This window comes from Ictidomys tridecemlineatus, chromosome 5, assembly GCF_052094955.1.
Source record: "Ictidomys tridecemlineatus isolate mIctTri1 chromosome 5, mIctTri1.hap1, whole genome shotgun sequence".
Taxonomy (NCBI): Eukaryota; Metazoa; Chordata; class Mammalia; order Rodentia; family Sciuridae; genus Ictidomys; species Ictidomys tridecemlineatus.
In genome coordinates, this window is record NC_135481.1 from 109119990 (window position 1) to 109146929 (window position 26940).

Here is a 26940-nt window from a genome sequence, read left to right on the forward strand (position 1 = left end):
TCTTCAGTGGTACTGACTGTCAAAAGACTGCCCTGGGCATAATTTTCCCCTGAAAGTCGGAAGTGCTAGATGGTTTCTGTACGTCTCCATTTGTGTCGTGTGATCATTTGGAAAGTCCACTTGGTGGAGTAGTTATATAAAATCCCATTAAAAAACCCCCAAGGGGGTGTGGCTGTGCCTGGAAGGCTCCCGACCAGCTACCTCCTGGAGTTTTCCAGGCCCACGTGTGGCCCAAACGACTAACTTGAACCAGTAGGACAGACAGCCAATTACGACACAGACTGAGGCACACGCAGAATAATGACCTCATGTATATTTTTTCCCTTTCTGATTTAAAAAAAAAAAAAAATCTATTGAAGATCATCCTCTCAAAACCTGTGACTAGCCATTTCTCCACTTTGCTTGGCCGAAAGTTCTAGCCTGGGGAACAATCGTTACTTTTCACACGTTGGTCGTGGTCGTTTGCCTTGAAAGGATCAGTAGAGCGTTGCCATTTTAGTGAAAAAAAAAAAAAAAAAAAACAGACATGAGATAAAGAAACAAGCAAAGAGAAAAGAAGCCAGGCTTCCAGAACAAAGGAACAGCCAAACATAAAAATGAACAAAATACTTTAAATGTTTCCTTTAAGTATTACTTTTTAGATGACATTAATGGCACTTAACTGCAAGCAATTAAAACATTTCAATCTTACTAAGCAGGGGGTGGTTGAGGGGTTATTTTTCCTTGTGTTTGGAAGTAGCAAGATTGGGTCTCAAGACTATGTCTACCCTAAGACACCCAAAGGGACAAGAAGCCCTGAGATGGAAAGATGCCATGGTCCTCTTCGGTACGTCTCAGAAATGCAGGATGTCTATTTTTATAAAAATTGAGAATCGGCTGGACAGAACAGCAAGCCACTGGCATCATGCAAGGCAATAGTTTTGGTATGTTCCCCCCTCTTATCAAAACGAGTTATCACTGAAGTCACCCCGTAAAAAAGTGAACGTCGACGTCTCAAAATCAGTTCATTTTCACCATCACACCCACTGAGGAAAGCGCACGATTCGCTGGTAACCATGCAGTGGTTGAGGCTGAGTCTCCACCAATGCAGCCAGGTGCACTCGGGTGACCGGCCCCTGTGAGAAGGACACTACTCAGTGGGCTTCTGTCAGCGGATAAGGTGATCTCCACAGTGTGATGGGTTTGTGGTTGTTTTTTTTTTTTTTCTTTTGTAATGAGAAAAAGCAATTGCACCTTTTAATATGTGTGCTCTGATCCACTTCCAACAAATTCCAGGTGCTCTCGGGTCCCACGGACATTCATTTGGAGCTCAGAAAGAGTAGGTATTACGCACGGAATGGTTTGTATCAAAATTCAAGCTCAGAGCACATGCCAAAACGTCAGCTCTAAACCTAGTTGCAGTTAGTTCCCAGCTCACCAGCGAACAGCCCCCGCCACCACCGTGTGACATATCACGGATGGTAAGTTGAGGAAACCTAAAAGACACAACTGTTCCTGTCGGAGGCTGGCCTAAGGAACAGCTGCCCTTGTCTAGGTGTTGTGCCAGGGCAGTGCTGCACGGTGGTACTGCATCCACCTTCCCACCTGTGGTGGAGCCTGCCACGTGCACCTGCTTGCTGTGTGCAGGAGCGCGAGCCCCCGGTGTGTCCTGCGGCTGCTATCTGAAATGAACCTCTTGTTCTTGGACTCATTTTGGCAGAGCAAGCTTTCAGTCGTTTATGGCACAGTGAAATATATTTTTCAATGCTATGTAATTTTGGACTAATAAGAAGTCTGTTTAAGGCACGTGTCTCAGTGTGAATATATATATATATATAATATTTAAAAAAAAAAAAAAGACCACACAATGCTTAGTCCAAGTCCAACATCTTTGACGTTTAGTTTCTGTCTTCAAGTAACGAGTTGTTCTCAAGCTCCCTGTCTTTGGTGTCTGTGGGTACCATTCCGTTCTCCAGCTCAGCCTGAGGCTGGATGCACTCGGTCAGCATGGCTGTGCTGGAGTTGTCCGAGTTACACATCTTTTCTGTCTCCTCCTCCTTCTTCTCTTCATCCAGAGAGTAATTCCGGAAGGTCTTGTAGATTTTCTGCACATCCTCAGGCAAGGTCTTTTTGAGGTCTTTGTTTTTCCTCTTGGTGAGTTTGGACGTGGACCCGAACTTGTTGATGATGTTGTCCTCGGAGGCCCCTTGTCCGTGCTTATTGAGCTGCTCCGACCCCTTAAGGCGCAGGTTGTTGGGCCGGTTGTTGATACTCTCCTGGGAAGAGGCCTTGAAGCGGCCACCGTCCAGGGCGGCGAAGACGGAGCGTTTTTCTGGAGACAGCATGTCCAGCGAGTGGGCCCGCTGGTCCAGGCCCAGGCGCCGGCGCTCCATGCTGCGGATGGTGGCTGCCCGCTGCAGCTTGTCGTGGATCTCCACGCTGAGGCGCCGCCTGGTCTCCCGGAACTCGGCCGTCACGTTGGCCTTCCACTCGGCTGCGTGGGCCTTGATCTCACCGACCTGGCCAAGAGACGGAAGAGCATCAACACACTGAGAAATTCCTCTCCTCCCGGGGGGCCCCCAGCACCCGCAGCCCTCGGGTGTCCCCGGGGGGAGGTGGTCTCTAGGGAGCCCAGAAGGGGGTAGAGCATATGCCCAGGGAAAGGGACCAAATGCAACTTCTGCCCTAGTCCTTTTTGCCACCCAAATGCCCACCACAAATTGGCTAGAGACTAAAGTGGCTCCAGGAGGCACGTGGAGAGAATCCAAAGGACGCCTGAGACTGAGAGATGGTGGCTGAGTAAGAGGTGACAGCTTTTTGTCATGTCTCTAACTTTTAAAAAATTATATGGCCTCCTTCCTCCCACATAAGCAGAGGTGATCAGATCTAAAATCTAACCTTCTCTCTTTACCCCAAATAAGGAAATGTACCTAACTCAGTCCTGGACCCCCTCAAAAAAGGTGCTGAGCAAGACCTTTATCCTTCCCTGTCCTTCCAATATCTATATCTGGGTAAGATGAGAAACTCCTCATCCCAGTTTGCCTGGGACTGTCCTGGTTTTAAAACAGAAAGTTCCTATGTCCTAGGAACCTCCAAGGTCCTGGGGAAGATGTGAGAGTGGGTTCTGACCCTATATTTGGACAGTGCATAGGCTACCGGGCTTGCCCTGGCTGAAGAAGACCCTCCTGGGCAAATGGTGACCAAATTCCCCTGTTCAGGGTGCAGGAAAGGGGACCTGTTTTGCCAACGTCCGCAGAACCTATATTCTTAGAAAGTGAAGTTTTGCCAGAGGATCAGCACCCAGATTTCTTGGCCTTTCATCAACAGGGCAGACGGTACTTGTCCCGTCCTTCCCTATAGAGATAAGTGACTCAAATTTTTGCATTTAGGAAAGTCAATATTCATGTCATTCCCTCCTCTTTGGTTAGCTGATCAGTTAGCCATCTGGGGAATCAGACTGCATTGACAGTGTTTATGCAGCCAGGAAAAGGAACATGTGGGTCCAGGAAGGAGGGGGAAACTTTCTCCTTCAGCAACTTTCTCCTGGGGCCCTTTATGTAGAAGGAGGACAACAGTTCCCCTTAAAGGCACCGTCCCCTCTCTTGCTCTCTTGTCTTTTCTTCTCTCTCCCTTCTTTCATTTAGCTCTTTCTTTCTCCTCCATTTGTCCTGCTTTCTTATTTTCTTTTCCTCTGTTCCTAGAGAACTGCATGATTTTTTTAAAGCCACAAAATTCATCTTTCCTTTTCTCACTTATGTGTGGGTCCTCATATAAATTTACAGGAGTAAAGACTGTGCCCGTGGCCATAGAGATAAATCTGTCTCTGTGGGTCCAACAACTGGGGCAGACACAAAAGACAAATGAAAGGGGACAACTGGTTCCACTTCCCCATGGCAGGCCACTGTTGGACAACTTGAGTCTCCTAGAAAATGGACCCAGAGACACCTGGGCCACACTCCCACGCCGACCTGAGCCCTGAAGGACAGGCCAGCTCTCCTAGGCTCCTTAGGAGTCTGATTTGCTGAAAAGGGACAAGTGCACATCTCCCTCTGCCTGAGTCTGCTTTAATTTACTCCCCTCCCCCTTTTCATTTTCCTTTTTTTAAAAAAATCAGTTGTTGTTTACAAGAATCCCTAGGGTTCATGGACTGGTAAGGAATCACCATATTTTCTCAGTTGCCAAAAGAAGGTTCTCGAAATAATGGCTCTTCTAGTCAATTTGAGGTAAAGATTCAAAACTGGAAAGCCCTATGAGATCTGCCTGGAGCCCACAGAGAGGAGGCAGTTCCTGATGGCAGCTAATCTGATGTCAGGAATACTTGTAGTTTGGAAGGGGGGGCCTACCTCTTCTTTTGTCTTTTTGGATAGAACCCGCAGCCAGTCTCCGATCATACTGAGGACAGCTGCAAAGTAGGCAAGGCCGACCAGGATCCAAAACCACACTAGGGGCTTATACCACTCCCGGTAATTGATGCCAGCGTTTCCCCCTGAAAACAACCAAGCGTTACTTTAGCCATCATCTAGCATCTGGTCTTTGCAGAACAAATGTATCCAGCCTATGCGGCAGAGATGCTCTGACACCATCATATGACACTCAGCAGTTGAGCTTGCTGTATAACCGACAGGACGGCTGTGGGTCCCTTCCCCAGGACAGCCTGACTTGGGTCTCAATTTTGATTCTTGATCACCAACCTTAATACCTGTAGCAGACAAATGTCAGCGGCCAACTTGACCCTCCTCTTCTCCACCTGAGCATGGAGGAGGAATGACTTCAGCCTAAGGCACCTCAGCCCAGACGCAGTTGTCATTCTTTTCTTTTACACTTCTCTAAATTTATTTTAATAAAAATCAAATAATCCTCAAATGATCCCAGGTGGTTTTGAACTCTTAGAACCATTTCCATCTGAAGTGCACATGAATCTACCAAGAGATGGGTGGAATTAGGCACCACGGCCTTGCAGAGGCTTTGATCTTTGAATTAGCGATGTAATGCTAAGAGATGGTGTTTACATGATGCTAATCCAAAGGGTCAATTAGGCTGAGCAATTAGAGTCACCATAAACTCAAACTAAAAGGGACCTGTGAGGCCATCTAGTCCAATCCCTTTATTTTATAAATAAGGATTACAGTTAAAAATCCATCAAATCAAATTGGCCAGTTGCCTGATGGTATTGACTAGCTGTTTCATTGAAAGAACAAGTCATTTATTCCAAATAATTAGCCCATTTATTCCAGCCTTCCTGCAAGCACTGTTGAGGGCAGCCATGCAAAACAGGCTCCAAGCCCAGCCCACTCTCCTAAGGAAGTGAGGAAGTTCAGTGGAATGACTGACAGCGGCCTGGTTCTCACTCTCGGAAGCACTGTTACCCAGCAAAGCAGGCAGGAGCTGTTTCCAAGGTGACAGGTACTAGCAGTATGTTAGGAATTACAGTATCAGGTGATGAGTGATTGCTAGGCTTTCCAATTGCTCCTTTGTGACCACATCTATCACCACAGAAGTCAGATACTGAGTACCTACAGGTGGTCAGACACTGGGCCCTGTGGTTCTTCTAAACACGCTCAGACCCACACCGCAACGCAGCCCGAAAGGGATTGACAGCTATTGCGGAAGCATGTGGCAGGAGGAGGGAAGGAGATGGGAAGCAAACCTCCAGAACAGCAAGCTTTCTTTTATTCTGCAGTGAAGTCTACCCATCAGGCACAGGAGGGCTGACTTTCTAAGTGTGGAAATGACCCCCGGGATTACATAAGGAGTCTGGGTTTTATAGTTTACAATGAGGTCATGAATTAATCCTTGGAGATTGCGGAGGTGCCATTTGGACAGTCAGGGACCTAGTTGTTCAGGTTAAAACTTCAACTCAGGAAGGCAGTTGTAAAAAGTTTGCAACTCCTTGTCCCTGGGAAGGACTCACCACTCAGTGTTCACTGTTTATTGTCTTCCTCTGGACCCACTGGTACCTAAAGCTTCACTATTTGCTTTTCTCCTTCCAGGACTCATCTGCAATGGGAAAGGGTGAAAGTCCAGGGCCCAGTGTTTCAGTATTCACGGGCTCCCTTTAGGAACCACTGTGGTTGGGAAGGGGTGAATATTTGCTTTTGGTGGAGGTGCTGGGGCTGAACCTGGGAAGGGGTGAAAGGTGGCTTTTTCCCTCAGGCCCATTGTTACTGGGAGAGGATGTTCTGGGAGAGGTTTAACGTTTGGCTAATTTCCTCTCCCTCCTGCCAAGTCACACTGTCCCTCCATTTTTCCCAGGGGGTGGGGGCTGTCTTGTAGGAATATTATTTTCCATAACCCTTTAACTGCCACCTCCTAAGGTGAGAAATTCACTGCCTCAGGGCTGTGTGTCCAGTCCCTGGTCAGCTCTCCTCGAAGCTTTCTTTAGAATACAATCTGAGTTTCTATAACATTGAGTGTTTTTTGAGATTTCTTTTGTTTCTGTGTTAAAAAGCTATAGCCTTCTCCTTTGGGCTGAGAGTAAATATTTACCTTGCCCAACCCAGGGTGTCCCCAGAACAATGCAGGAACCACCCTTCCCAGATCCTTTCATCAGCTCAGTGGGAACTTGAAGTTTGGCGTGTGCTCCCAGTATGCCCCTGGGCTGTCCCAGAGTGGGTCAGCTACAAAATAAACCAGCTCATCCCTGGGTGGTGGAGGTTCTGATTACATGTGACCATGTCAGATCACTGCGACTCTCAATGACTAGTCGTGAATATTGTTTTCATGACTGGGTTGGCTTCCCAGTCACTCTCAGAGTTACAGCTGGCCCTCCGAATCTGCGCATTCTGTATCCATGGGTTCTACCAAAAGTGGATCAAAAATATTTGGGGAAAAAAAATTTGCATCTGACCTAAATACGTAGACCTTTTTCCTTTCATTATTCCCTAAACAATATAGTATAACAATCATTACATGGCTTTTACATTGTATTATGTATGGCAAGTCATTTAGAGATGATTTAAAGTCTATGGAAAGGTGTGCATAGACGGAATACAAATGCTATGCCGTTTTTATGAAAGGGACTGAAGCATCTGCAGAGTCAGCATCTGCAGGGGTCCTGGAGCCAATTCCTGTGGATGCAGAGATGATTGTATTCATGAAAGGGTACTGAGATGTGCGGTCTGCATATTGGTCTATGTAAGCCCTGGAAACTGGAACTTAGAAAGACCTGATTTAATGACATTCAGCACTGTGAATGATTAAGCACCTGTTCTACAGAAACAAAGGAAATATGGCTCTGTAGTCACTGATAAGCAAGGACATTAAAACCGTGTGGATGCCCAGGACTGTGTAGGCTACACACTCACTGGGCAAGTGAAGATGTGGTGAAGTGCTGATGGGTACCATTGCTCAGTCCAAGTGGCTAGTAATTCATACCTGAAGAGCATCTGTATCAAAATCTCACCTTACTCAGGATCTGCTATTTGTGCCCCCAGGTTAACAGGCTGAATTGAGCTAACTGCTTAGAGAGAAAGGTTCATCACAAGTATTTGATAATACATAGTCCTTGGGACACATTGCAAATTATGCTTGGGGATACTTAAAATACTTTTGAAATACTTCTAAATTCCATCTGTCCTTACACAAATGTACTTTAGATTGGAACCTCAATTGAATTTTCCCATGTTCCAGCTATGGATGATGCTAAGAAATTATACTTAATACACCTACAATTGTTCCTGTTACTTTTCTCAGTTTCTCTGTGTAGTTTCTCTCCAAAGCTTAGGGCCTCTAGTCAGCAGTGCTTGAGCATTATGCACAAGGAAAGATTGCCAGGCTCCAGGCATTCTGTAATTTTTTTTTTTTTTTGTACTGAGGATTGAACCCAGGGATGCTAAACCAGTGAGCCACATCCCCATTACCCGAGTTTGACCACTGACCCATATCCCCAGCCCTATTTAGTATTTTGTTTAGAGATAGGGTCTTGTTGAGTTGCTTAACACCTTGCCAAATTGCTGAGGCTGGCTTTGAACTCGAGATCCTCCTGTCTCAGCCTCCCGAACTGCTAGGATTACAGGTGTGTGCAACCATGCCCAGCCCCCAGACCCTTTTTTATTTTTTATTTTGAGACAGGGTCTTGCTAAATCATTTGCTGAAGCTGTTCTCAAACTTGCAATTCTCCTGCCATGGCTTCCAGAGTCACTGGGATTACAGACTGCACCACTGCCCCCAGCTCTATAAATAACTTTTAATAGCTTTGACTTTGCTAATTCTTCACCTAGAACCCATAAAAAGGAAAGAGAGGAAAATACTACCATTTCTACAAAGTGGGCCTCGGTCTTCATCTGCACAGTTGGAGCTGTCAGTTATCTATGTTGTAGAATTAACATGGAGGCACCCATACTCTGTTGACCAGCCTCCAACATCTCTTATCAGATTCCCAGAGATTAGTTACCCATCCTCCTTACATTCACTACACCACATGGAGAATTCAAGGCACTGATGGGAACACACACTAGACAAAAGTACAGCCTGCCTGGGAGCTCAGCCTCCAAAATGTGAAGGCTGCTGCTAACCAGGAACTGATCAAAGAAACATGCACGCACACACACACACACACACACACACACACTTTGCTCAACCATTTCGAACTTATGATGGCATTGTTTGATCAAAGCATTCACTTCTTGAAGTAGAAAATGATCAATTGTTGGGCTGGGGTTGTGGCTCAGTGGTAGAGCGCTTGCCTAGCATGTGTGAGGCACTGGGTTCAATTCCCAGCACCACATATGAATAAATGAATGAAATAAAGAGGTCCATCAACAAATAAAAAAAATTTTTTAAAGAAAAGAAAATGACCGTCTGAACATCTAGAACCATGCCTACAGGGAAGAAGGAGGAGGTGGAATAGAAGCCTCCTGGTATTCCTGCCTTCCTACCACACCTTGGGAAAGCACTATGAAGCCAAATCTTGATTCATTTTTAAACTCCCCATCCCTGGGTGAAATTGATGGTGGTTTTCTTTCACTCCCTCAAACGTAGTTCATTGACTTCTATTTTTACAATGAAGATTAAGGAATAAATTGTGCTCCCTCTAGACAGTGCTCATCTCCCAACCTTAAATCTTGCACCTGAGCATACCCAGAACGACTTCTCCAGAGGCAGCGGTTTTCATGTCAATATGAGGAAGCTCAGCCTGCAGGTCACCCAGGCCATCCTCCATGCTAACTTCTCTCAAGTTTGATACTTGCCTTGTGGAAATACAGCCTTCGTGAGTTGATTCAAGCTCCCTTAACACAACTGATAGGACCTAGATTTCTGAGAAATTCATTCTGCTCTTGCATAATTCATAAATGGGCACTAAGCATCCCAAGAAGAAGGAGGCTGACTTTCTTTTCTTCTGCCGCCAAGTGTGGTGGTGCTCGCCTATAATCCCAGTGGCTCGGGAGGCTGAAGCAGGAGGATCATGAGTTCAAAACCAGCCTCAGCAAAAGCGAGGTGCTAAGCAACTCTGTGGGACCCTGTCTCTAAATAAAATACAAAATAGGGCTGGGGATGTGGCTCAGTGGTTGAGTGCCCCTGATTCAATCCCTGGTACCCACCTCCCACCCCCTCCCCCCAAAAAACCTCTGCTCTTTACATCACATAGGACAAAGTGGTTTGAAATGAACCTGTGCCCGGCAGTGGTGACATGGAATCATTTTCATTGGCTTCTACGCAAATATCTGCTATTGTGATTTTAAAAAAAACAAGATCATTTTTTTCCCACCGGGACCCCAGTGACTGGGATGCCCAGGGTGCTTACCTGCCACAAAATCACCAAATCCCACCGTGGTCAGAGTGACCACCACAAAATAAATGGATTCCAGGGCCGTCCATCCCTCGATGTATTTAAAAATGACAGCAGGGATCGTCACAAACACAACACAGCCAGCCAAGATGAACAGGATGGTTGAGATGACCCGGATCTTGGTCTGACTCACTTGCTTTTTCTAGGAAGAGCAAAGGAGAAATACCGATAGGCAAGTCAGTGGCTTCAGCCTGGATTCAGAAGACAGATGCACAGGTCAGTGGCTTTTAAGCTTTCTTCAATCATAGGCTGCTCTGAGGGAAGCTGGTGAAAGCTGCGGTCTCTCTCCTAGAAAAACGCACACACATACAAGTTTTCAGGTGATCCAGGAGGATCCGAGGCTCCTCAAAATTGACGCCTTTTTTGCACACCAGGTCACGCTTAGTTCACACTTTGAATTCTCCTTTTGTGATCCTACAGTTGCAGCCCCCATACTGATTCTCACTCCCTCACTAGTGCAAACACAGTTCTTTCTCAAGAAAGGCTTGCTGCCATGCCTCACGGGGCATCACCGACCCCTCCCTCAGGGAGAAAGGGGGAGGGGGACGGAGCTCTTTCCACACTGGCAGTGATGGATTACATCTAGTTTCCCTGACTAGTTTTTCAAAGAATATGCTGAGGGAAAGAAAGACCTGATTGGCTTATGAGAGGTAATGGGATGGTCGCCAACATTCTTCACCAAAAAAAAAAAAAAAATGGAATCAGGCCCCAGTGTTTGCATGAAAGGGAAAACATAGCCACATCCATCCTCATTTGTGACAACTCAGGCCAAGCACTGGTGTTTTTGCAACCTCTTTCCCCACACGGAGGCTGTACATTATCACACACTTTTGTTTTAAATATAATTGTTTGAGCTGGTGCTGCGTCCTTCGCGTATGTGGGCCCAGAAGAAACAGGACAGGGCTCAGAATGACAGGGTCACTGTCTAAAGGGGCAGAAGGAGCTTCAGCTCATGGTAACTTTTTCTTGAAAGAGTCAGCAGTTTGGTGGCAAACATACTTTTAAGAATGGGAATTAGACTGATATGGGGGCAAAGGACTCATGTCAGGGGGTGAGAGGTAGACAGACAGACAGCGTCACTGGGAAGCGCCTCCATGCGCCCAGAACATGGTGCGGCCTTTTGGTGGAACGACCCTCCGGGTCTTTTCCAAACTCTCAGAATTGACGCTGAAGATTGTCATCAGGGGTCCTTGGAACCACATGCTGTCATAAATAAATGAAATATATGTTTAACGGGTGCATAGATAAAGAAAATGTGATGTATATAACACAATGGAGCTTTATTCAGTCATAAAAAGAAGTGAAATTATATCATTTGCTGGAAAATGGATGGGACTTGAGAGCATCACGTTCAGCAAAACAAGCTAGACTCAGAGAGGACTGTATGTCTGCTCTCACAGGTGGACGCTAGAGAGAAAAGAAGAAAAAAAAAGATGAAGGGGGATCTCATGAAATTAGAAGGAGACTGGTAGAGGAGAGGAAGAGGGAGGGGGAGGGAAAGGGAAGACACTGGGGAGTGGAATTGACCAAGTTCATGTTACCTGCATATCTGAATATATCACAATGAATCCCACCATTACGTACAATTGTAATGTACCAAGAAGAAATTAATTTTAAAAAGAAATGTATGTTCAATACCAGAGTGCATGGTCTGTCTATATTGCCTAAATTGATTTTAGGAAAAGCAACTGCACTTGGAGCTATCGACACAGGAAATCTTTATCACACAGTCTGCCTATTCACGGCCTTCTGGTGAGTCAGAAGGCCAAGAACCACAGAGCAGAGAAGAGGCTTGATACAAAACGAGTGCCCACAGGGGTAAGGGGACTTGCATGAAAATGCTGCTGCTACAGAGAGACAGAGCTAAGATTAGAATTCTGGTGGAGCTAACCCTCAGTCTGGTGCACAAAGATGGAAACAGTTTTCCAAGTTATTCAGCAACTCGGCAAACCAAGCCAAGCTGGGCTCCCTCGCACGGGACACCAGACTCACCCTGAACCCCTTCTGGGAAGGAAGACTGAGAGAAGAACTAGCCACTGGGTGATCCGTCCAGGAAAGTCAAAGAAATATACAAAGGAGTCATGCGCTTGGACTCCTGGCAGGGTGCTCAGTCTATCAAATGGGATCTGTACTCTTCCACTGCCCCCTCTCCTTATCTCCTCAAAAAAGCCATTTAGGAAAAAAAAATCACAATCTGTTGATGTTGTTGAAACTGCATATGAAAACATCAAATTTTTTTTCCACACATGAAAGAATCGTGACAAGATGAATTACCTGAGCACCATATGGAATGTTCTGCCCTCTCATGAATTTCCACATCAGATACGAAGGCAGGGCTTTGTGAGGGCAGCTGAGCCCCTCTGGGGACCCAGGAACTTATTAGGCGAGTTTTGTTTGTAGACATGCAGGCAAAGTTCAAAGCCCACAAGGAGGCTGCAGCGTAGATCATTAAGCTCATCTAATTGCTGGCAAACGGGAAACCAACGTCTCCCCTTCTACAAATCGCCCTCCTCACACGCATAATGAAATTAAAGTGAATTAAATGTTTATGAGACGCTTGTTAAGTCATAAATTAGGATGTGAGTGCAACTGCAAACTAAATGAGGTTGAGACTGGCAAAGACGCGCGTGAAGCACACGGGAAGCTGAGGTAGGCCAGGGAACGACAGTGACTGGCCCGGAGTGGGTTTGACTGGAGGAAGAGAAAGTGTCACCAAGGCTAGATGCTGGCGTCTTGACTGCAGTGTCTACTGGAGAACTGATCAGCAAGGTGAACGCTTCTCGGCTCACCACCCGAGCCAACCAGCGTGTCCCTGGGCTGCTTCTCCCAGGTACCCAAGGGCGGTGCTCAGAAAATGCTTGGAGCGTTTTAATTATCTGGGGTGTTTTAAGTGTCTTCATGTTTGAGTCAGCTTTTTCGCTGCTGGGACCCAAAGACACCCAACAAGAACAACTTAGAAGAGGAAAAGTTTATTTTGGCTCACAGTTCCAGAGGGTCAGTCCGTGGTCTCCTGACCCTTGCTCTGGGCCAGAGCAAGGTGAGGCAGGGCAGAACTTCATGGCAGAAGGGAGTGGCAGAGGAAAACAGCTCAGAACATATGACAAGACAGGAAGCAGAGAGCTCACCTCACCAGGGACAGAATGTAAACCCCAAAGGCACATCCCCAGTGACCTACTTCCTCCAGTCACCCCTACCTGCCTACAGCTACCACCCTAGAGTAAATCCATGCTAGTGGATTAATCCGCCGATTAGGTGACAGCTCTCATAACGTGATCATTTCACCCCTGGACATTCTTGCATGGTCTCACACGTGGGCTTTTGGGGAACACCTCATATCTAAACCGTAACAAGAAATAAATATCTCACAAACCTGTGTGGATGCACGAAAATATGTGTTTCCCCGTACTTCGTTATAAACAGATAATGTGTGGGCGCAGGCTTTATCTGTTATTCTGGACACTCTTGCTCTTTGCTGCCCACCTAGACATTAACAACAACAAAACTGTTGCTTCCATCCAACGTTTTTAAACTGTAGCCTTCACCACAGAACCACAAACCATCTCACGTGTCGTGTTCAGGCCACTGATTCCCATTAGCTCCTACTGTGGAATGGTGTTTGAGAACATGGAGTCTAGGAGCAGACTGCCTGAGACAGTCCTGTCCCTGCTGCTAGAGAGCTGGGTGACTTCAAGCAAGGTGCTCAGCCTCTCTGTGCATTAGTTTCTTCCCCAATAAAATGGAGATAAAAGAACCCAACCTATCCGGGAAGTTTGGAAGATTAAATACGTGTAAAACAAAATATGTGTAAAAAAGCTTAGCACTGGGTCTGGTTAAGTGGTTTTACAGGCATTTTTATTGTAAAAGCTGAACTCTGGCTTTAGATGTCGGCAGTTCCAGATTAAGTGTTTCTCTTTGCTGCTAAGGAATGTTCCCTCATATCTGACTGAAGAGAATCTCTGTGTAGCTTCGGGAGGTCTGTGTTGGTTGTGCCTTCCTGGATCATTATCTCCTATAAGTACCTCCTTTGGGGAAGTCCTCCTTCTTCCCTGGTCTGTCAGTGCCAACTCCACACTCGGCTCTCGGACACTCTCAGCTCGCCATTCTGGAAGATTTTGTCTTTCAATTTATTTCCCCCTCACTTTTTAGCATCCTTCTAAAACTGCTCAGAATTGAAGTCAATGCCTGGGACATCAGGAACCAGCTGCAGAGGACCCCCGAGAGACACGGGTCGTGCGTGTCCCCTCTGCCTCCCCCAGCCCCGAGGCCCAAGCCACTTACTAACAGAGCAGGGCTCCCGCCGCACAGTTGCTAAGCAAAATCATGCTGCTCGTTTAACTGTAAGAGAGCATCCCACAGAACTCTCAGGAGCCCACATCTAAGAGAGCTAAGGTGTCCTCGGGCGACCATCTTTGCTGTCTGGGTTTGATATGATGATACTCAGGCAGATGCGACAGGCTCCTTGTCTCCTGCTGCTCCAATCTTGTCCTCACACTTTGTTGATTTGGTTAGAGCAGATGATGGGTTCTTTCCTGCTCCTTGCACAAATAATACCGAGCAAAACCATCTCCCATCCCTGACCCATGCTGGCTGTAGGCATTTCTGAAGAACTCAAAATCCATCTCCTGGAGAGTTTATTTAGTTGGCAAAAAAATTATATATGCAATTATCCCAAGGAGCAAATAACCAGCACTCAGAGGTCCCCTTGGAGAGAGGGATGTAAACATGGACAACTCAAGCTGTGTTTACTCGTTCAGACCTCAGAGGGCTGAGCCACACGGCTAATTATCACCGAGCACAATTCCCTGCCTGTTTGTGTTGACTTACCCGTTTTATTTTAAAGAACACAAATATATCTGTTCCTTTGTGGGCTCTTTTTTTTTTTTTTTCCATCTGATTTGTACTCTTCTCTAGTACTCTCCCCTCTTCGCATCTTTGTGGGATTTCTTAGAATTCTAACATTAACACTCCAGATGGTTTTGTCTGAACACTTTGGGGGTGGTGGCTGGGGGAGGGTGTGATTTTCAGCCAGGACACTGGAGAGTTCATATTCAAAAGACACAGCAATAAAAATCCTAGGACAGGAGCTAGAGAGGCAGAGCCCTAGTTTATAGTTAGGTCTGGTCGAAATGCAAACTTGTCACCATGGTAATACAACTGAACCAAGGATAACTTCTCAAAATGGAAAGATAATAGGGACAGGGGACTGTCTCACAAAAGAATTGAGTTTGTTTTCTTACATTATTATGGTTTTTATTTTTTCTAAAAGGTCCCTTTACAGCTAATAGTTTCAGCATCACAACCAGCAATTCTATAAACTTGAAGAGAGCTTTTAAATGTCTGCTATTCATCTCTGTGGTGGATAAACAACACATCAGTGAGAACAGTGTAGTAAAATCTCCATGGAGACCGCTGGATATGTCCTACTCCAAAGCTGAGTACACAAATGCATAATATCTACATTTTTTTTTAAAAAAAGGAGTTATATCCAGCCTCTGAGTCACACTGCAACATGAAGCAGATTGGCCAATTCATCACTGGTCTGACAATGTAGGTGCATCTGGGATGAAGTTTAAGTTCACAGAAATTAAAAACTCTTGAGCTGTTTCACTCTGGGAAGATTTTAATGAAAATCTTTGAAAGTTGGTGACTGTTAACATTTGAAAATAATATGTTACTGGAACACACGATTTTGCATTCAAAACTCAACTGGTTAATTCATCCAGCACATCATTCCTAAGAACTTCATATGCCAAAGCCTGCTCCAGTTGCAGAGGATGTGGCAACGGAGAGAGAAAGAGAGAGGAAAGTTAGGATCTTTCTTCATGAACACCAATTCCAGAAGCCGGGGAAGGCTAGCAACACCTGAGTCTTCAGCTGAAAATCCTGTGTCAGGTGCCCATCATGACATCCTGCCCTGGTAAATACTGAAGGCAAAATTTAGTATCTAATAACATTCCAATGTTTGTTTTTTATTCTCCATCACCTGGGAGAGACGAAAAGAATGATATTCTTGTATCTCTGGTGTGTGCCAACTGTAGTGGATGACCTGTGGAGCATTGTTAACCAAGCTTCTAAAGCCACGTCCCAGAGGCTGGAATGGCCCATGAGCCAATCATGTTACATGTAGGAAGCATGCAGACCAGGCCTCCGTGAAGAACAGGCCTTCTCTTTAGTTGGTGCATGAAAGGGAGGTCCGTGGAAAGGAAAGAAGGCCACCTGCTATTGATCCATGTGGACCAAGTCCTGACCGATGCCCTGCCCAGCTGCTCACCTATGCAGACTCTAAAGTGTAGTCCACCCCGATTTCAGCAGCAAGAGAAACAATGTCCCTCCCCCCCTTTGAACACACAGCATGCAATAATACTACAGCAATAAAACCCCAGCTATAGACAGCTGAAAGGAGGACTCACTCTTCTCTTCCACTGCTAACAAGGCTCAAGGCCACAGCTCACTGGCTGAGCAGGGCACCACAGAGAGGGCATAAGATCCCCCACAGGATAAACGCTCACCCCCCCACACACACCTCACTGTTTCCTTCCTTGTACAGGAAGCTCCACCCAGGGCAACACCAAGGCCACTCAGCTCTTATTTTGACCCAGGAACCGTGCACTCACCCTCTTCCTCTCCCCTTCATTTTGGGGCTGAAATTTCCCCCCCTAAAGTGCCCCTTGTGATCCCCTAATTCTAGGGTTGAATTAGGAAACCCACCTGGCCACAGATATGTCATATTCTCCAGTATTGAGAGTAGAGCAATATTAAGCTTCCATCTGTCATCTCCTTTATCTTATTTCTAAGCAGCTCAGACCTGGGGTGGGAAAGAGGGGACACTACCTATGGAACCCTTTCAAAGTGCCAGATCATCTCAACTCACACACACACACACACACACACACACACACACACACACACACACACCAGTACTCCTGGTACGAAGATTTTTTTTTTTTTTTTTTTTTTTTTTTTTTTTTTTTTTTTAGCATAAAGTCTTCCATCAGCTTCTAACTCTGCAACATCTGACAGACTGACCAAGTCAGGACTCTGCTGATTTCACCATGCAAAGTTCTTGAGAGTTTGGATTATTCACTGTGAAGGAGGGAACAGTTGAGACCATCTGCTGCTCAGTAAGTTCCCCTAAAGGGAAGGCAACCTGCCTTCTGTAGACGGTGGATGTTCACCAGGAAGGAACACATAATTAAAAGCAAAAATGTAAGAACAAGATTGCAGTGAGTCTGCTGCTGAGGGTGCTCTCCTACAAGGAGGTATGGCATTTGGGAAAGCCCTTAAGGAAGCCTGAGCCCTGGGTGCAGCAGTCTGGGAAGGACCAGACCCTTGCACAGGGATCTAGAATTTTCCTTAAGGTATAAGAAGGCCTCTCGCCTAAGCTTGTGCTGATTGTTTCAGAGATAGAAATAAAATGGAGAGAAGAGAGAAAGAGCTATGCATGAGCTTTCTACTTCTACTGGGAACAGGTTAGGTAAGAAGAGAGTACCGCTTTGTAGATGGAGAGAGAGTGTAAACTGAGAATCCCTGCTTTGAGGGAAATCAACAGAAACATCCAGAGCTGAGAAAATTTTTAAGCAGGATATTTTTCCAGCGATGAAGGCAGTTGAGCTCTGTGACTTCCCTTCAGTCAGTTCATGTTCATCATGCACCATCCTCTGCCGGGTATTGTGCTGACTTCAGAATGGGCCCCAAGCTCATGGAGCTGGAGGAGGCAAGATAAGCGTTAAATGTCACAAAGGCAAATGCATAATATGTAATTTCCCATGAAATGACCTCACAAAGTGAGAGAAGAGGCCAAAAGGCACCGTTGAGCTGTTTTCCCGTCACAGTGCCCGTATTCATCATCCATACCTCAAGATGCCACCACTCATGGGAAAGGGAGTAGCTACAAATGATCCAAGGTACAAGATTAGTGTTGGAGAGAAACAGCCTTGCGAGGAGACCAAGAAGTTCCAGTGAACTCGCATTTTGTTTACACTGGCTGTTTTCTGCTCCTGAAATCTGCATTTACAGCCTCACAGCAGAATCATCCAAGATGGATACTTTGTCAACCGGAGAGATCTGTCCTCTTCGGATCTCATCCAAGTTGCTTACAAATGCCTCAGGGAGGTTCTAGGTTCCAAGTTGGCGTGGATTGTGGACAAATAAATAAACACATAATCTATCTGTTTATTAATCTTTTGTTCATCTGCAATGATTAAAGAGTATCATTGTTCTTATTTTAGGAGGGATTTGATCAGAGTGGCTAGGCAGAAACCTCCCTGAATCATTGAACACACATAACAGAAGTCCTGGTTTTTAGTTACTGGTTATATATATTTTTTTCTTTTAAAAGAATTACGTTACATACAAACCCTGGAAAAGAGTTTAATATGATTAAAGTATATTTTTACCTTCCGTGCACATGAAAGCAAATGTGGGCATTGCAAAACTCTGGCTCCAGGATACAGACGCCATGAGATAAAGCAGTCAACAGTGGTCTACCCTTAGGTATTATCATTGCAGATATTTTCTTCAGAAAAGTATTCCCAGTTTTAGATCACTCTGTTCCCCGACAAAGTGTCTAACAGAGAGGTACAGGCTCTGTTCCATAGGTCACCAAGCCGTACGACTACTGGGTTGTGATGGAACTGAGCTCACGAGATCGCGGAGCATGACCCCTGGAGAGGATGCTGGTCCTTCTTTCCATCTACCCATCATTTAACCCCCTTCTGCAGACTGGTGAAAGACAGAGACCTCCTCCCAGCCCAAAAGCTGAAAAATAACCAGCTACTCACTTTCCCAGTCTCTCTTGCTGTGAGGACACGAGCCATGCCGTAGGCACCCCCAAAGAAAGACAAAAGTCCAACTTAGAGCCACACAGTGACACAGATGTGACAGTGTTCATCTGATGGTTTCTCCGTCTCCCTCCCCCTCTTTTTCACTCCTGGTCCTGCGAGGACTTCTCCTCAATGAGGGGTGGCATTCACTGGGGGAAGCTTGCAGAACCACATTTTACCCCCAGGGACGAGGTGAGACTGGGCTAGGGGTGGACAGAGAGAAGGCGGAACGGCCACTCAGCCTGGACAGGAAGGACGGCAGAGAGACACAGTCTTCCGAGGCACCCACAGAGCCTCCAATCTCGAACACTAAAGAGAAAGTGGAGGAGACTAGGTGCAGAGCTTGTGTAGTGTGGGCGCCATGCAAGCCCCCTTCTCCAGGGCCCCGGATCCTCCTAAATTGCCTGAATAGAGGACGAGAGACTTGGACTCCTGTGTGAGGTGGAGACGAAGGGGATCTTTGCCCATGATCAAGGTGGAGTTGAACAGCACCAGGTAGGAGCTTCTGTGTGAGAAGGGCTGATGGCAACAGTAGACAATCCACCAGGGACATAGAAAGAAGCGGGGACCAAGTGGCATCCCTTCTGGGGCTGGTGGCAACAATGGTTGTATCACATCCCATTTTGCAGGTGGGTTACCCAGATTTCATGGTACTGTTTGGGCCACCGTTCTTGAATGAGTACCTTCCAAATTTGACTCCCCCGTCATTCCAGGGAGATGACAGTTGTCTAATATCCTCTTTAAAATGTTTCCTTTCTGCTTAAATTGGGCTGCCTGAGTATAACAGCCACTCAGATGGTTTCAGTCACTTGGAGGCAGGTCAGGGACACAGCCCAACTGAGCACCTCGGTGACAGGCCTGGGATCCTGGTCTCCATGAACAGCCAGAACTATAACCAGATGTGACCATCACTGTGGGTAATATCCCTCTGCCATTCCTAAATCTGAAGAAGTCTTGTGAAGAGGCACAGCTGGACTCATCACAGTGTGGAAGGGGTTGTACCTGCCTCAGGGATCCCATGTTATGGGGGAACAGGGTCCACAGGCCGGCAGGCAGTAACATCCCCCGTTAGCAGCACTGCCAAGAAGAGTCTGTGGTCAGAGCCAAGACCTGCAATCCACAAGCTGATGGAGTAACCTAGAGGAGGCGCAGGCTGCAGCCAGAACTGGCACTGGTGCACACAGTGAGGAGTCCTGCCATTCCCAGAGGGCAGGGAAACGTGGAAAGGGAAGAGGGAGGGGGGCTGCTAGCAGGCAGGTAGATGCTGGGGAAGTCCAGAGGCCCAATGCTCAGCACGTTCATGGTGGATCTCTTTGGAAAAAGGATAGTCGTGTGATTTGATTTTCTCCTCTGTACTCCTCCCTGCAATCCCCATGCATTCTCTTTGTAATCTTTTTAATAAAAGAGAAGTAAAAGGGGAGACATGGAGAGAGCATAAGGCTAGAAAGCAGGAGGAGAAGAGGGAAAGAGAAACCAATCACTGTGTCCATGAGCATCCCAGCGGCTCCCCCAGGAACCAACAGCACCATGCCCTTGACTATCACACCGTTTTGTGCTCCTTCTGGGAAAAAGGGTGAGAGCCGCACCCCTGAAGAGAACCTACAAAAGAAAGGGGTTAGATCCTCCCTGTGGTGCCATAATAGAGATGGGCCCTGCCCGAGCCTTCAGAATCCCAGCAACATTTGCCAAAGGTGGCAGTAGAAGCCATGAGCACCTGGTCTTGTTCCATCTGAGTAATTGCATCCTGCCCACCCCTCTGTGCCACCTCCTCTTCCTACGGAAAGCGGCAACCCCTTCCTGAGCAGAACTGTTGGGGAGCCCTGCTCTTGGCAAGCACTTGCTATCCCTCTCTCTTGTGTATAATCGCAGTTATTTTGCAGTCTGCTCTCCGGAGGGACAGGGTTGTTCACTGGAGCCCAAATACAGCACCATGACATGTTTCTATGCCCTTCATTTTTTTAAAGATTTTTTTGGAGCAGTTTTAGGTTTGCAGAAAAATTAAGAGGAAAATACAGAGCTACCCCATTTACTCCCTGTACCTACACATGCATTGCCTCCTCGTTTTTTTAATCAATATCCCCATCAGAGTGGTACATTTTCTGCAACTGATGAATCTACACTGACATATCCTGCCACCCAGAGGCCATAGTTTTCATTAGGGTTCTCTTTTTGTGTTGTACATTCTATGGATGTCTTAGATTTCTGCTACTGTGACAAAATACCTGAGAAAACCCACTTAAAGGAGGAAAGATTTATTTGGGCTCATGGTGTCAAAGGCTTCATTCCACAGTCATCTGGCTCCATTGTTGCTAGGCCTGTGATGAGGCAGAACCTCATGGCAACAGTGCGTGGCAGAACAAAGCTGTCCACCTCATGGCAAATTCCCTGCCCTCAAATTAATCCATCAATGGATCAATCCATTGACCATTGACAAGGTAAGAACCATCCTGACCCAATCATCTGTCAAAGTCCCCACTTCTGAACACTGCTGCCCTGGGGACCAAGCCTTCAGCACGTGGGGTTTTGGGGGACATTTCAGATCCATTTCAGATCCAAGTGGGTGTGGATAATGCCATGTGTCCATCTCTACAGTATCACACACAGAGTATGGTTGCTGCCCCCCAAATCTGCTGAGCTACACCTGCCTATCCCTCCCTCCCCACTAACCCCTGCTAACCACTGATTATTTTTACCATCTTCACAATTTTGCCTTTCTCAGAATGTCAGATGATGGGAATTGGACAGTAGGCAGCTTTTCAGATGGCCTTCTGTCACTCAGAAACAGGCACTGACGTTTCCTCCATGCCTTTTCCTGCATCAAGCTCCATGTTATTAGCTTTGTGCCTCCTTAAAGGCAGTTTCCTTTGTTAGAACGTCGTGGGTCTTCCCTTGTTAATGCTTGTCAGACTCCTTCTCATTCCTTAAAACATAGTTCTGACATTTCTTCCCCCCACCCCCACCCCCACCCCTTCTGGTCGAAGTTAGGGTTTCTTCTCTGCCCTCTGTGTTCACGCGTGCTCCCCGTCAGCACAGCTACTCGGTCTGTGTTGCTGTCTGTCTACGCGTCTGTGTGTCTCCCCGTCACACTGTGCACTCCTTCATCCTTGTGCCCTGGGTGGTCACCACGGTGCATTTTTTTTTTATATACTTGGCCCTGTATTTTAGCACCTCAAGAAGACGAGGGCATGATTATTTAAGATAAACTATTCTGTGGAGAAAGTTAAACTATGCCTCCGTCAAGAGATAAACTGTCAGAATTTTATAGTATCAAATGCTAGTGCAAGAATATATGATAGACACAGGCAGATGGGTGCGTACATACACACACATATGCTCAAACACACACACACACAGCCACACATAATAAATATTTGTTAAACTGCATGGAATATTAATAGCACAGGAACTTCTTCCAGGAAATATATATATATATATATTCTTGAAAGTTGTGCAGGGGCTTCCTGGAAGTTTTTTCTAACACTATTGAGAACACCCTACGAGGAGGTAGTTTGCAAATCCTTCAGGGTGGTTTTGGTCAACTGAAGGGGCACTGCTGAACCGAAGTGGGTGGGGCAAGGATATTCAGACATCCTGCAGCTAAGAATCAGTGCCATGAGTCAGAATGATTCCACATTTAGTATAAGTTTTGAATATTCCATGGAGAAAAAAAACATCTAAGCCAAGAGCCTCACTCACTCCCTTGTCCATATAAATACACATAAAAAAAAATTTGTATTGCTTCAGTATAGCTGAATTTTACAAGAAAATGACTAATGTAAAATATGAGGAGTCTGAATCTTGATTAGTTGGACCTCGCTGAGAGTTCTTCTCTATTTTGGAAAACCACATCATGGGAGGAAAGTCCCTGGTGGCATCTCAGTCACCAGGACAACACACCTGAGACAGTCTGCTTTTGGTGCGAACACATTTGGAACTCCATGTAGATTTGAAGGCTTGCTACTTCAACAGCCCTCCCAGGACTTCACAACCGAGCACCTATTACTGAAACCTGTTTTGATTATAAACCGCTTTCTTTTTGTTTCTCCTTCCTATTACAGCTAGAAAAATGGTTTCCAATTTTTCAAAATTATGTGTCTGGGTAAATAGCCTTGTCTATAGTGGTTCATTTCAATGTAGTTTTAAAAAAAAACTAATAAATATTTGCTAGTAAAGGAGATATTGGATGTTACAGTTTTCAGAACCACTGGGTGAAAGCAAATTGTAGATTGTACTTGAGAAGGTCGTCTTGAGAAGTCTACATGGTCACACTTCAAGGTGTCATCCCATGAACTAAAAGTCCTTATGCCGATAATAAGCATGATCAGGGGGCAGCTCCCCTCCTGAGCCACCTTTTCATCAAAATTACTGCACTTCAAAGGTTAATGTCTTTTTCCTCTCCGATGACATTTAGTTCCAAATAATACTACTGTTGGTTTCAAGGTCATTTCCTATATCAAGATGTACGGGGACACATCTGGTGATGTTCAATTCATTTATTCGCCTGGTTATGGGTTAAGAGTTCCTGGCTGCCAGGCCCTGTGCTAGCACCTGGTGATACAGTGGTGGCCGTGCAGGTGAGACCCGGCAGCACACAGCTCTCAGACTGATGGGCGGCAGGTGTCAAGCAAAGAACTCCAATATTCTAGGTGTATGCAAGTAGCACTGGAGGTGTTGGGGGGGGGGGTGCCACCCTAGGAAACCGACATTTGAGGTGACAGCAAGAGGGTAGGGACACTGAAGCATCATAAATATCACACACAAAAATCTGGAGAAAAGAGTGCAAACAGAGTTTCTTTGAACTTCCCAGAGGAAAGCAGAGATTTCTTCCCAGACATAATCGCAGAGGCTCTTGACGCCCCCAAAAGAATATACACTATGAAAAAAAATTTTTTTTTTGATCATTACAAGCTTTTCACAACACTTGCTAGGTGGGTTCTTTCTTCTTTTGTTTCTCTAACAGGACAGAATCTGAATTCAAGACATTTCCCCAAGTGTCACAAAAAAGACGTGCGATCATTTTTTTTCAAAGCAAAAGGAGGCGGGAAGCAACGCATGCCCATCTCCCAGGCAGGGGACAATCCCATCAGCTCTAGAACTTCCGACAGTGGCTCATGGGAGCAGGTGTCACACATTTATGTGACCATCTGGACAGGTCCTCTTCCTCCCTGGGGAGAAGGTTGACAAGCCTCCACAAGGTGGGTAGGAGAAATATACCTAATACAAATGCAGAACCAAGGCTAAAGGAAACTGAGATTTTTTTTTTTCCTAAGAGCAGGGGGGACAAGAAACAAACAGCAAAGTCAGGGATGAAAGCCAGAAGCAGCCGTAACAACACTGTGAGAACACCATATGGTGCTCACGTGGCGTGCTTTTCATTTCAAATGTTGATATTTGCTTTCTTGTTCGTCCTGGTGCCAACTCTGAATCATACCGAAGCTCCCTGTACTCTTTGCTTAAAATCATACAAAAAAAAATTTTTTTTGACTGCACAATATAGATTTCCTGTTTCTAATGGCTCAAGCGAATCCACAAAGCAGAGTCAGAATTAGGAGGCAAAGTGCGGATCCAAGATGTCCAAAGCAACGACTTACACCTACTCAGTAGTAAGAAAGGACCTGGGGTGTGTGGGCATGGATCGGCGGACAGCCCAATATTAATGATAATTCTGCATCCGTCCTCGCCACCATTCCCCGGGGCTGATGTGGCTCACAAATTCATTTCTGCCAAAGAACGGGAAAAAATGAGCAAAGGGAACATGGCTGGAGTCCGAGTGGAGAGAAAGCAGAAGTAACAGCATCTAAACAGGATGATGGCATTTGAGCTCAGCAAGACCCATCTTCTGAGGGTCCCTTGTTGAGATGTGAAGCACCAGCGATCTTTGGGGAGGAGGCGTCAGTCTCCCTTGGGTATCTTTTAGGACCACTTTGATGCTTTATGAGCATAAACGGGCAGGCGTGTCCTGGACTCGGTAAGAGCACAGCAGACGGAGAGGCAATCAGCAAGCAACTGAAAGAAATGCTTTCTCATTCTTTGATTTTGTTTTCTTTTCTTACTAGAATCTCCGTAGGTGGTGGAGCATCTGTGTAAACAGTGGCAGCCAGGGAAGCGCAGCCCAGGTTGGACAGCGCGACCTTCCCCGCCGTGACAGCAGGGCAGGGGCACACTCGTAGGAGCCCCTGGAGGAGCCAACCAACCCACCATCTGTATTTTTCCTTTTTTTATTTGACTTTGAAAAGGGCTCGCTGAGTCATGGCCAACGCAATGACTGATGGCTGGAGTTTTGCCCCAGACAGGCCCGCCCACCTGCCCCTGTTACTATACTTCCTGTGACTCCTTGGGCTTCTCCAATGCCATCCACCCCCGAACCCTCTCCCAGGAAGGGTAGGACAGAGGGTGGCACCAGCATGCATCTCCCGCTCCTTTGGGTCTGTCATGGGTGCTGAGTAGTCTACATACCCTGGGTGCAGAGAAACAAACCGGGACCGTGTCTCCAACCAATTCACCTCCAGAGTGCTTAGCACCAAGCAGGTACCACAGGGGCGCAAGACAAGACAGGTACAGCCACACTTAGCTTCAAAGCCTTACACTTTTTAATTCCTTGGAAAGATAAAACAGGTGCCCGTGTGATATCTAATTTACAAGCTAGAATTCACAAAACCCTTCTCTGGGCTCCTAGAGATAACAGAGCTGTAGTAGTGGTGAGTGTTTCCTGAAGGTAACTCTGCAGCACGCAGCGCTCTCATGCATCAAATAAGTAGCAAAAGACACAGGTGCTATCATTACCTGCCTTTTCAAATAAGAAAATGGGGCACAGACTGAGGTCACGTGGTCGATAAGGGTGGGTCAGGGCTTATGCACTGAAGCAGTGTGAAAGCAGAGCCTGCTTGTGCTAGCCCTGGGGTTAGTCTGCATGGTATTTTGGACACTGGTCTTTGTACATGTTTCTTTTCCCCCTGGGAAAAAGGACAGTCTCTTGTTTATTGCCACATGCCCCCACAGTGTTGAGAACACAGTAGGTGTTATTTGATAACTGCTTATTAAAATGACCTGAGGAGAGGTAGCAAGGAGCAGCTGCAGTAGGGAGCTGGAGAATGAGTCATTGTGAGCTGAATAAAAGGATTTCAAAGTCAAGGAAAAGCCTGGTGGAAACTGAGTATGCAGAGGCCCAGGTGTGCCTGGCTTTGAGCCACCTCCCTCCTACCAGATCTGCTGCAGACGATGAAGCTGAGGAAGAAGAGGATGTGAATAAGCACAGTGACACAGGTGGAGGTGAGGGCAGGTGCCCAAGCAAGATCCAGGGCATGGCCACTCTGCCCTCCATGTAACCCAAGGACAGCTGTGGGAATGTCTTGGGGACAGTCAGATCACAATTGATCACACACTGTCTTTGTGGCTTACACAAGTTAAAGAAAAAAGAAACAGAAAATAACAAGTGTTGAGGAAGTGAAGTGAAGCTATAGGAGTGCTTGCACACTGCTGGCAGGAATGTAAAATGGGACAGCCACTATAGAAAACAGTATGGCGGCCCTTCAAAAAAAGTAACTGTAGAATCACCACATGGTTCAGCAAGTCCACTTGTACAAATATGTACAAAATAATGGGAAACAAAGACTCTGACAAACCCATGTTCACACAACATTATTCACAATAACCAAAAGGTAAGAACAACCCAAAAGTCTATCGAGATAAATCAAGCTGAGTGTGGTGATGCATGCCTATAATCCCAGCGGCTCAGGAGGCTGAGGCAGGAGGATCACAAGTTCAAAGCCAGCCTCAGCAACTTAGGCTCTGAGCAACTTACTAAGAACCTGTCTCTAAATAATTTTAAAGGGGTGGGGGGGGGCTGAGGATGTGGCTCAGTGGTTAAGCGCCCCTGAGTTCAATCCCAAGTACCACTAAATAAATAAATAGAGATAAATTGATAAACACAATATGGTATAGGCATACAATGGAATATCACTTAGCCTGAAACAGGAAAGAAATTTTGACGCATGCTAAAACACATATGAATGCTTAAAGACAGCTTACTACATAAAATAAGCCAGACACAAAAGAATCCACACTAGGAGGCTGGCACAGTGGTGCATGCCTATAATCCCAGCAGCTCAGGAGGCTGAGGCAGGGGGAATCACAAGTTCAAAGCCAGCTTCAACAACCTACCAATGTCCTAAGCAACAGAGCAAGACCCTGTCTCTAATTAAATATTTTTAAAATGGCTGGGATGTGGCTCAGTGGTTAAGCATCCCTAGGTTCAGTCCCTGGTACCAAAAAAAAAAAAAAGGATCCAGTCTGGAGTCTGGTTCCACTTATGAGGAACCTAGAGTAGGGAGCCTGGTGGCTGCCAGGGGCTGG

The 26940-nt window shown here is 46.2% G+C and overlaps 1 protein-coding gene across 2 annotated transcripts in view; it reads right to left on the minus strand.

Annotated features, from left to right (window-relative positions):
- Positions 1-508: 508 nt before the first annotated feature.
- Positions 509-26940, minus strand: part of Kcnk10 (potassium two pore domain channel subfamily K member 10) — a 127271-nt gene continuing 100839 nt past the window's right edge. For both annotated transcript variants that reach the window (XM_040274794.2, XM_021723721.3), the window contains exons 5-7: positions 9722-9908; positions 4323-4465; positions 509-2498 (exon numbers count right to left, since the gene is read on the minus strand). In XM_040274794.2, coding sequence (XP_040130728.1) covers positions 1878-2498; positions 4323-4465; positions 9722-9908 — 951 coding nt within the window. In that variant the 3' untranslated portion in view covers positions 509-1877. The remainder of the gene's footprint in view (positions 2499-4322; positions 4466-9721; positions 9909-26940) is intronic.